Source organism: Motacilla alba, chromosome 28 (assembly GCF_015832195.1).
Source record: "Motacilla alba alba isolate MOTALB_02 chromosome 28, Motacilla_alba_V1.0_pri, whole genome shotgun sequence".
NCBI classification, from domain to species: Eukaryota; Metazoa; Chordata; class Aves; order Passeriformes; family Motacillidae; genus Motacilla; species Motacilla alba.
This window is the reverse complement of record NC_052043.1, coordinates 3,762,709-3,773,958: the sequence shown is the minus strand read 5'-3', so window position 1 is coordinate 3,773,958 and position 11,250 is coordinate 3,762,709. Positions and strand designations below refer to the sequence as shown.

The 11,250-nt window shown below is 56.0% G+C and overlaps 1 protein-coding gene across 6 annotated transcripts in view; it reads left to right on the top strand.

Annotated features, from left to right (window-relative positions):
• Positions 1-4,001: 4,001 nt before the first annotated feature.
• The window catches only part of DOT1L (DOT1 like histone lysine methyltransferase), a 77,254-nt gene continuing 70,005 nt past the window's right edge, over positions 4,002-11,250 (top strand). For 2 of the 6 annotated variants that reach the window (XM_038163542.1, XM_038163544.1), the window contains exon 1: positions 4,002-4,387. In XM_038163542.1, coding sequence (XP_038019470.1) covers positions 4,307-4,387 — 81 coding nt within the window. In that variant the 5' untranslated portion in view covers positions 4,002-4,306. The other 4 variants (XM_038163548.1, XM_038163547.1, XM_038163546.1 and 1 more) reach the window with 3 other exon arrangements.

Here is an 11,250-nt window from a genome sequence, read left to right as displayed (position 1 = left end):
ATTCTTTAAATGGAGCCTGCTGTGCCTTGGAGAACTCCTGCCATGTCTATTTATTTAAATTTAATGGAATTTTTGTGGTAAGCTAATTAAAAATGAATTGATTATTTAAGAGGCAGTCAGAGCAGTTTAAGCACTGCTGACTTGATGATTTTAGTGTTTTCCTTAGAAAAGCGTTCCTAGCTATGGAGCTTTCTGCACGTACAGACGTTTAAGGGGGAGAAAATGGATACAAATAGGGGAGTGGATGAGTTTGGAGCCGGCCTTGGAGCAGTTTCTGGATAAGGGAGCAGCCATGGGGACAGGAGCAGGGGCACATCCCAGCCCCCATCTCAGAGCTGTGCAGCTGCCCCCAATGAACAGCTCCTGTCTCTGCTGAAGGCAGAGACCTGTCAGGAAATACAGGTGTTAAATAATGTACAAAATCCCTGTGCAGGGAATATCTGGCTCTGGATGCATTTCAGGCATTCCCTGCCTTCCTGTGGAGCACAGGGCCGCAGGCAGTGACCCCAGCCAGGACACCAGTTTGCAGCCCGAACACTGGGTGTCTCCATGCCACATCTCCATCCCAAAGGGTTTGCAGAGGCTCACTGAGTACAGGAGGCTTTGCCTGGCCCTGGAGCCACATCCCAGAGCAGGAGTGGAGTGGATGTGATGGCACCGACATAGGGGCACCAAAGCTGAGCTCCATGGCCCCCAAGCTCCCCAGCACGGCTGAGCCACATCCCCTGCAGCACCATAAAAGAATGATGGGGTTAATAAACTGGGGACAACAGCCAGGAGAGCCAGATGGCAAAAGCATCCTGCCCCGAGCCGTGTTTACTTGTCTTTGGCTGAGAAAGTGAGGAACCACAGGGGGACAAGGTCCCAGCCCACACTGGCATGGCAGGGCAGCAGCTCCCAGCAGAACTTCCACCAGCAGTTTGATAGGGAAGGACAGGTTTTCCTTCCAGGTGCCAACTGGCTCTGCTGGACACAGCTGCAGGTCAGAGCCTGGGCTCAGCCATGCCCAGCTGGGCTATGGGAGCCTCCTCAGGGTGCTCCTGTCCCGCAAGGATGCTCATCCCCGACAGACACTGGCTCCCAGCTGCTCTTCCAACCCTCAGATGGAGCATGGCACCCAGCGCGGTGTCATTGTCCCCTGGCCCCCTCGGCAGTGCGGTGTGAGCAGAGGGTGTGGGTGCTGTGGTGGTGCTGGGCGCTCTTCCCTCGGAGTGCAGGACGTGGTAGCAGGCCCCCCCGATGTCCCTGCACCCCAGGGCACACGCATGCCCCCGGAAGAGGGAAATTATCACCCGAAAAGCTGTGAAGGAGGAAGCTCAGGCCTGATTATATCGCCCAGTTGGGCACCTATAGACATGCAAACGGTGTCACCCTGCCCCGCGGCCACCTATAGACATGGAAAACGCTGTCACTGAGCCCATCACCGCCTCTGTAGAGATGCAGCTCCCAGCCCCCAGCCAGGTGTCACCGCTCCCAGCCCCCAGCCAGGACACCTCCCGGTCCTGTCGCAGCCCGGCTGGGATGCACTCAGTCCTACTCCCAGCTTACACCGCGTTGTAAGGCTGTAGCTGCCGCCACAGAGCTCCCGATGCTGCTCTCCGTACCCAGTGCTTGGCGTCTGTGGCTGATGGACCCCGTCCCCATGTCCCTCCATCTCCGTGTCCCCCTGTCGCGTTGTCCCCTTGTCCCCCACTGGACACTGCTGAGCACAGGGCTCACTCTGCTCCCCAGTTCCAGCAAAGCTCCTCCTCGGAGCTGTGTGGAGCTCTCTCACAGCCTGGCACACACCCGCGTGCAATGGGGATGCCCCGTCTGTGCCCCCACGTGTGACACACCCCCACGATCGCGACTGGGACCGTGTGGCACCGGACAAAGCTCACAGGTCACTTGTGTGCAGACTTTGCACCAGGAGCTTTGGGGGCTTGGTCCAGAGACGCATGAGCACAGCCTGGCCTCACACGAGTGTGACAGCCCTGTGCCACCACACGTGTGCCAGCCCTGTGCCACCATGAGTGTGCCAGCCTTGTGCCATCATGAGTGTGACAACCCTGTGCCCTCACACGAGTGTGCCAGCCCTGTGCCACCACACGTGTGCCAGCCCTGTGTCCTCTTATGCATGTGCCAGCCCTGTGCCATCATGTGTGTGCCAGCCCTGTGCCACCATGAGTGTGACAACTCTGTGCCCTCACACGAGTGTGACAGCCCTGTGCCACCACACATGTGCCAGCCCTGTGTCCTCTTATGCATGTACCAGCCTTGTGCCATCATGAGTGTGCCAGCTGTGTGCCATCATGAGTGTGACAACCCTGTGCCCTCACACCAGTGTGCCAGCCCTGTGCCATCATGAGTGTGCCAGCCCTGTGCCACCATGAGTGTGACAACCCTGTGCCCTCACACCAGTGTGACAGCCCTGTGCCATCATGAGTGTGCCAGTTTTGTACCACCGCATGAGTGACCCAGCCCTGCAAGGCCACATGAATGTCCCATGCCAGCCTGGTGCTGTCACACAGAGGGTCCCACCCTTGCCTTGCCACATGTATGTGGCACCATTGGGTGCCATATGCCACCTTTGCTGTGTCATGACAGGGTTCCAGCCTGGCACCCCCCCGAGTGCCTTGTGGCAGTCCCATGCTGTCCCAGCCCTGCAAGGCCACATGAATGTCCCATGCCAGCCTGGTGCTGTCACATGGAGGGTCCCAGCCTTGTGCTGTCACATGGGTGCTCCACCCTCACACAGATCCTGAGCACCATGGCCACCCTCGCCCCATGACATGTGACAATGTGGCCCGTCCTGCTCCCATGTGCCACGTGCCACCCTTGGTCTTATCACGTGTGTCACAGTGACACTCATTCTGCTCCCATGTGCCATGTGTCATCCTCACTCCATCACACATGTGACAACATGGCCCATCCCACTCCTGTGCCCATGTACCAACCTTGGCCTTGTCACACGCCATGCCACAACCTGTTCTGCTCATGTGTGACACTCTTGCCGCGTCACATGTGTCACCACAGACCCTCCTGCTCCCATGTGCCACCCTCACCTTGTCACACGAGTGATGATGTGGCCCATCCCTTCCTGTGCCCATGTGCCATCACACACATGTGACACTCACTGCGGCCCATCCTGCTCCCGTGTGCTATGTGCCACCCTTGTCCTTGTCACACGCATGTCACACTGCAGCCCGTCCTGCTCCTGTGTGCCGTGTGCTACCCTGGCCCTGCCACACGCATGTCACACTGCAGTCCATCTTGCTCCCGTGTGCCATGTGCCACCCTGGCCCTGTCACACACATGTCACACTGCAGCCCATCCTGCTCTTGTGTGCCATGTGCCACCCGGGCCCTGTCACACGCGTGTCATACTGCAGTCCATCCTGCTCCCGTGTGCCATTGCTGTCCTGGCTCTGTCACACGTGTGTCGTACTGCAGCCCATCCTGCTCCCGTGTGCCAATGCTGTCCTGGCCCTGTCACACGCGTGTCACACTGCAGGCCATCCTGCTCTTGTGTGCCATGTGCCACCCGGGCCCTGTTACACACATGGTACACTACAGTCCATCCTGCTCTTGTGTGCCACGTGCTGCCCTGGCTCTGCCACACGCGTGTCACAGTGCAGCCCATCCTGCTCCCGTGTGCCAGGTGCCACCCTTGTCCTTGTCACACGCGTGTCACTGCAGCCCATCCCGCTCTCGTGCGCCGTGTGCCGCCCGGGCGCTGTCACGCGTGTGTGCGGCCGCAGCCCGTGCTGCTCTCCGCTCCGGGTGCCACCCCGTGCCACCCCGTGCCACCCCGTGTCACCCCGCCCTGGCCGGGGGTCCCGTCCCCGCGCGCGACCCCCGCCCCCATCCCGCGCGCGGGGAGGGGGGAGGCCGCGGGCGCGCGCGGGGGCCGCGGGAGCGCGCGCGGAGCGGGGGCAGCTGAGGACAGGGGGGAGGGAGGGGAGGGAAGGGAAGGGGGGAGGGACCGCGGGGCCGCGCCCGCCCCTCTCCCCGCCCGCCCCCTCCCCGCGTCTGTCGCGTCGCTCGGGCCCGGCCCGGCCCGGCCCCGGCGCCTCATTGTGCTTCGCCTCACGCCGGCCCAAGATGGCGGCGGCGCCCGAGAGCCCCGCGAGCCGCCAACGACAATAGAGGGAGGGACGGGACCCGCCGCCCCCCCGGCACCGGCCGCCCCTCCCCGCCGCTCCCGCCGCCCCCCGCCCGCCGCACCGCGCCCACGCCCCCGGCCCGGCCCGGCCGCCGCACCCCGCCCCGGCCGGCCCCTCTAGCATGGTGCGGGGCCGCCGCCGCCTCGTCCTCCGGCTGCCGACATGGGCGAGAGGCTGGAGCTGCGGCTGAAGTCGCCCGTGGGAGCCGAGCCCGCCGTGTACCCCTGGCCGCTGCCCGTCTACGTGAGTATGGCCCGGCCCCGCACCTGCCCCGCGCCCTGTCAGCGCCCCCGGCCCTGCCCCGGCCCTGGCACCCGCCGGGCGATCCCGCAGCGCCGGCCCTTCCCGGGATCCGTCGGGATGATCGCCCCCCGTGCGGGAGCCCTCCCGGAGCCCCGGCCCCGGGTGCCGCCGCTGCTCGCCTGGAAGTCAAATCCCCAATTTCATTTTATAATTGGTTGACTAAACCGAAGGGCGGGGAGGAGGAGGACTGGTTAATGAAAAGTTTTCGTGTTTTCCTCGCGCTGGGCTCGTGTAACTGGTTAATAACCGGTGCTGCTGCGAGCGGGGTGGAATCCAGGGATTCTGGATGGGGGAATAGCGCTTAAATTATGGACGGCCTCGGGTGGTCGTGGGGACCCCAGGACCAGCCGCAGAGTGGGAATAAACAGCGGCCGGCGGCGCTTGTGGGTCTGGAGGCAGCGCTGGTGGCTGGGGCTGCCGCCGGTTCCCCTCCAGCCGTGCCCTTGGAGCTCCCCTTTTATTTATCCCGAGTAGAATTGGAGCCAGCCGCAATCCTCGTGCTTCCAAATAAAATGTCACTTGTCCTCGCTTAGCTACCGAGCGGCGTTTTTCCTTAACTTGCCTGACTTTCTCCCGAGCCCGGACGAGCGATGTGTGACCTTGATAACAATGTCCATGTTCAAATTAGTGACAATCCCACGAGAGGCGAAAGGCTCCGGGGAGGGTATTTTTGGATGTGTGTAGGCTTCCTATCAACCCTTGAGCGATTTCTCTCCCTGACTGCGTGTAGCCCCTCGGAGCACAGTTTGCAAAGGCAAAACATCTCTCTATATGTTTACTTGGCGCAGGCACTGTTGATTATCCCTGCGTTCCAGGCTGTGCTGTTGTACGTGAGCCGTTTCCCGGCGAGAACACGCTGGGACGCCCAGGCTGGGGCAGCTGATACTGCTGATGTTGTTGCTCGCTTTGGCAATCGCTCGTTGTGTGAGCGATTAGGAATATATCGCTCGTGGCAGGGGGAGACGGCTGCCTGCTCCTATCTGCCGCCTGCCTTTCGGGGCTGCTGCTGGAGCCGTGCTTTTCCAAAACATCCTCCATGCAGTGCTGTTCCCGGCGTGTCTCCCAGCACACACTGGTTAACGCAGCCTTTCCTGTTTGGGCAGCTCTGTCAGTGTTGGCGGGAGCGCGCTCTGCTCAAATTGTCAGAAACTGAAAGTACAAGCGATGACCGGGTTCGGTTTTCCTCGCCAAATATTAACTCGTGTCCGTCCCCCCCCACCCTCCACCTCCCTCTCCGAGCGGGTTGTGTGAAGCGGAGGTTAAAGATTACGCGGGGTAGGGATTGTTCTGGGAGGGAGGGATGGTTTTATGTCCGTTCACAGAGATTCCTACGGGCTTAAAAACCGAATAACCGAACCCCCCGCCCTTTATTTTAAGGGTGAAACGTGTGTTTTGCAGCATGGGAAATAAGGATTTAGTTGATTTGGGAGAACTTGAGCAGCTGTTTTTGAGGATGGCAGAATAAATAGAATTTCTTCTCAGTTAATCAGAAATGCGGATGGTGGTGGGCGGGGGATGTGTGTGTGTGTGTGTGTGATCCCCCCATGTACTGAGAAATACCACAACCCCCAAACATCCTGCTCTTAAACCGTCCGCTTGGCACTGCCAGCCTTCCCAGAGCGATTCCCGAGTGGGTGTTTCACCCGGAGCCGAGCAGCATCGCGCCCCGGGAGCTCCGGGGCAGCGGAGCGCTGCGGCGCGGCCAAGGCGTGCTCGCACACACGCACGCCCCGGCGCTGGCCGCGGCTGCGGCTGAGCCCTGGGGCTCTGCAAACAAATCCCCGTGTCCGTGGCAGCGCTTGGCCTGCTGACATCGTGCTCTGCTGAACTGCAGCCGCGCTTTCCCCGCGCTGGCGCGGCCCCGAGCTGCCGGCAGAGCTCGGCTCGCTTTGACGTAAGCAGAACATTTCTTAGTTTCACCGCCCGTGGTTCCGAGGAAGCAAGGTGGGATAGCTGAGGGAAGGGAGAAGAAAAAAAAAAAACAACAAACAAAAAACCAAAAACACACCACGCTGATTCAAGGAGTTTTATTTAGCAGCGTTCTGGTTGCTTCCTGTTGTACTCTCGAGATGTGCTTTCCGAGGAGGGCTGTAGGGAAAGGGAACGGGAAACTCACGGTGCCGGCAGGTTATTTTTGGTGAGAGCAGCGGCAGTGGCACGGAGTCATCTTTCCCAACATCCGAGGCTCTGTAGTGTGAACCTGCTGCGTGCCCGGGCTCCGCGGTGTGATGTAACCGTGCCTTGAGTAACTTGGCTATTTTTATGCTCTTACTACATCTTAAATTAGCGGCGTCAGTGTTGCTGCGTTGAAGGCTGATCTCTCCTATTAATGGACGCCTGGGTTAATACCGCGTCTCTATTGCTGGGCCGCTGCTTATTTCGTGTATAATAGGAAAAGTGGGGTCTCTCCAGACTGCTGAGTCCGGATAATAGCCCGGCTGACAACCCGGCGCTTGTTGGGATGCTAAAAGAGCCGGGGAGGCTGATGTGAAACATGTATTTCCCTCCGAGTCTAATTAGGGCCGTGGGAGGAGAGAGAGCGGCGGCGGTGGTGCAGCTCCAGCCTCCCACTGGCTTCCACACAAAACTGAAAGTGCGGCTCCTTCCCCCGCCTTCCGCCGCCTCAAAGGAAAGGCCACGGTGCCCTAATGAAGCCGTGGTGAGCCGTGCTGGCCGTGCCACACTGTGATGAGTAAGTTGAATAGTGCATGGTGAGTAATCTCTCCTCATGACTCACAAAATATTTTCTGATGTTGACCTCTGTTTTTGTGACTGCCCCGCTTAATCAGAGCTGAAGTGAGTGTACTCTTTTGTGTGCTGGTTAACTCCTCGGCTCCCACGTATCTGCCCCACTTTTTGCTGGTGCCAGGTTGTCAAGAGACCCAGGGATATGGTGTCAAAATTTTAATTTTGGTACTACGAAAGATACAGGCCTGGATAAAGGAAGTATTTGGGTGAGAGACTAGAGTTATTGGATCTAACCGGTCTTAAATAGGCCGCTACTAGTGGAGGATGGCATTTTCAGTCATACTTCAAGTGTTGCTAAGCATAACTTGGTACTCATCATTTAGATCTGAAGGGTACGAGGAGGAGTGAAGTCCCCTTGTGTAGTTTTAAGACTTGGAGATATTTAGGTTTTTTTCCCTGAGAATCTTTCCTAAAATGGTTCATTCTCTTGTCTCTGACTTCTACTATAGTTAAATTTGAATATGGATTAGGTTTAAATGTGGAGATTTTTCGTTTTACTCCACAGTAAGGCCTGCTGATCTGTGAGATGTCTCAGGTTGTACTTTGAACTCCTGACAAGTTCCTGTGTAGAATGGCAGGCTGTTGTGTGTGCGGGAGGCAGAAAAGGGTGGGGTGTTGTGGGGTGGATCAGCTCTACAGTCTGGTCTGGGAGCGTTCTGCTGATATACTTGTGGCACCAGAGAGAGATTGCTTGCACAGAGAGCTGAGCAACAGGAGGTTCAGAGCTGCTGAAGCTGATAATTGTCCCCAAAATCGATGTTTGCTGGGCTGCCCCCTATTGCTGCAGAGAGTTGGTGAATGTGGAAAAGCCTGTTTGCAGTGTGTCAAAGAGAAGAAGAACACTGTGCTTCATTCATTCGCTCTCCTTAAGGCCCTCACTGCAGGTTGGCAGTGCCAGTGTCAGTGGGGACAGGAGGCACAGCCAGGTGCTGAGGGAGGCCCTGCCCATGCAGGGCTCTTGTGGCACCATGTCCTTGGCCCTGCTGGCTGCAGGTGACTCGCTGCCTGCCGTGTTCAATAGGGTGCAAGTCCCTTCCAGGTGCAGAATGAGCCATCTGCCTCTTGTGCTGTGATCCCTGCTGGGTGGCATTCCCATGGAAGGCCCTGCAAGTGTCTGTGTCCATCAGGAGGTTGTGGGTTGTGTTCCCCTCTCCCAGCTGGACTTGCAAGGGCCGGGGGGCTGAGTTGTGACAGCATCTGGGAACTCCTCCTGCAGCCCCTGGGGATCCCAGTAGGGTTGGGATCACAGAAACATGGAATGGTTTGGCTGGGAAAGGACCTTAAAGCCCACCTTGTTTCACCCCCTTCCACTGCCCCGGGTTGTTCCAAGCCCTGTCCAAGCTGGCCTTGGACACTTCCAGGGATGGGGTAGCCACAAGTGCTCTGGGCAACCTGTGCCAGGGCCTCACCACCCTCACAGGGAACAATTTATCTTCTGCCCTAGTTACCATATGGTAATACCATCTTTTTTAATACACCAATTTTATTCCCTTCCTCCAGCCTTTGACTCTGTCCAGGAGGGGACAGTCCTGGTTGAGCCACTGTGCACATCTTACCAGGGTGAGGTGCCTCTGCCCTGAGCTGCTGGAGCTTAAACCTCCAAACCAGCACCTGCGATGAGACGTCTGGCTTGAATAATTAATTAATTTGTTTGTGTTCCTCATCGTTACTGCTGACTTTCCACTCAGCTGTGATGGCAAGAAAATTCTCATTTTCTAATTGAGTGTTGTCAGAGCATCCCCCTGCACCTGGAGGTGTGTGTGTGGCTGCTACTGGAAGTAATGGGATACAATCTTACTACTAGATTTTGTACAGGTGGGAGGGTGCAGGGTGTGGGGTTTGGGTTTTTTTCCCTTTACTGTCGAGATCCAGCTGATACCATTCTGTCACCAAAGGAATGTGCTGTGCAGGGAGACCTCAAGGGCAGGGAGTGTTAATGAAAATCACAGCCCAGCGGGGATTGTCACCTTTGAAATTAAAGATCAACGGTGGAGATGAATAACAAACCTTGTCTGAGAATGTAATCCTCTTTTTTGTGCCTGTCACTCAGCTTTCCTGGGAAGAGTTTCTGTGATGCCTGGCTTTGACTTCCCAGGCATTGAAGCAGGTGTGGGAGTGCTGTAGAATGGTGCTGTAGGTGATTTTGGGAAGGACCTAAAGAGGACCTAAATTGTTCCCTTGGGGTTGGAGCTGCCCTGCTGCTGAGGGTGGTCCTGTGCATCCTTCCCTCTGCCACAGATCCATCCCCTGGGGTCCTTTTTCCATACCCCACTGCCCTCCTGTGGGATGTGCTGATGGAAAACACGTTTTGCATGCACTCCTGGCTTTTCCCTGGGATCAGCCTGAGCCGGAGGCAGAAGGTGAAGCCCCCCTGATCCTCCCTGCGGTTGGGAGCGTTGGTGCCTGTGGAGCTGCGTGTGAGGCGGCTCTGGGAACAGGATCGCCTGAAATATCTGGGCTGGAAAAAAATGTTGCAGTGTTTTCAGAGGCGGCCCCCCGCCCTGCTCTGTGAAATGTGAGTCAGGTTCTGCCCGGGGCAGCCGGCCCTACAAAGGAGGCAGAGGAGGAAACTGTTGCTCTGCCTTTGCCAGGCAAAAACCTCCTCACCCCCTGAGTAATCACCCAGAAATTCGGCAGCCGTGGCTGAGTCCGGGGGGTTTTCCCTGTTGCTTCAGCTTGTTGGGAAATGCTTGTGGGGATGACTAATCACTTAGAAAAAGCTTGTCTGGGGAAGGAAAGGTTTGAACGCTTGAGCACAGTTCCGATTTCTCAGCACCTCTCTCTCTCTCTGCCTGCTCTCCCCGGTTGTAAAAACACCTGGAGTGGGGAGAGCACCCAGCGTGAGGCTGGGAAATATTGACTCAGTCATTTCAAAAGCACCCGGCTTTCTCTGCTGCCCAGCAGATCACAGAGCTGGCACAGTTACATCATTTTTCCTGCCCTTTTCCCCAGTGCCAGAGGGACTCAGGGATGTGCTCTTGGGGGGCACAAGAGCCCTACAGCGTTAATTGTGCAGCACGTGGGCAGCACAGAAGAGCAGTTTCCTTCTGGGCTTTACCCTTTGAAGTAGAACTTGCCCTGAGTGACAATCGGTGCTTGTTCAGTTCTCAAACTCCTTTGTTCCAAGCCCTGACCCGCTGGAAACAAGATAAATCATGAGTTCAGTTAGCTGACATTTTTTTGCCCAGTTTGAAAAGTGAAAGTTGGTCTCTTGTCTCGCATCTTAAAGACCACACTAGTATTTATTTTTTTATATAACTGATTTATCTGAAAGGCAACTGTTGAAAGACAGAGTAGCTGTCCAAGATTGCTTGTTTTCCCCCTTTCATTCATCAGCAGATGAGTGAGGATTAATGTTCCTGTCCAGGCCAAAGTTCCAGCCCAGGCAATTCAGATTTATCTACCTAAAAATTCACCCATCAGCTCCAGTTGGACACAGCACTGAAAGCTTTCAGAGTGCCAAGGGAAATCCATGCCTCCACATGCAGCTCCAGCTCTTGTCCTTCATGGCAGCCTTGTTATATATGGAGATGATTATCCTTTCAAGTCTCAGATACGGGACTGAATTGTGTTGCCTCTGGGAATTTAGGCAAAATATCTTACCTCTTGGTATGTGAGATTTATGGGGGATTTAATCACCCTTTTCCCCAGGCATCCATATGTCTACTTTTGTACTCTTCCTTCTTTCTTTCCCCCTTTCTCATTGATTTGCTTTTTTTCCTTCCTGCTTCAAGTTAACCTTTAACTGTCTGATTAAAGTTTTGCACTGTAATGATCAACACAAGGACCAGGGGTGGGGTGAATTTTTTTGTCCATTGCAGTGTCTTTTATCACAGATTGATAATCATAAAGTGTCTCAATGTGTTTTTGCTTCAATTATTTTCTCCTCCCTAACAGAAGGATCCACAGAAGGAGGAAAGGTTCATGTTAGGAATTGTGAACATATTTACTTTCATGGTAATTATTAAAGACAAAACTAACTCTGAAGAGGAACAAGAAATAAAACTGAATAGAAAAGTTGGCCAAATGCTACTAGAGCAATCAAATCAAATAGG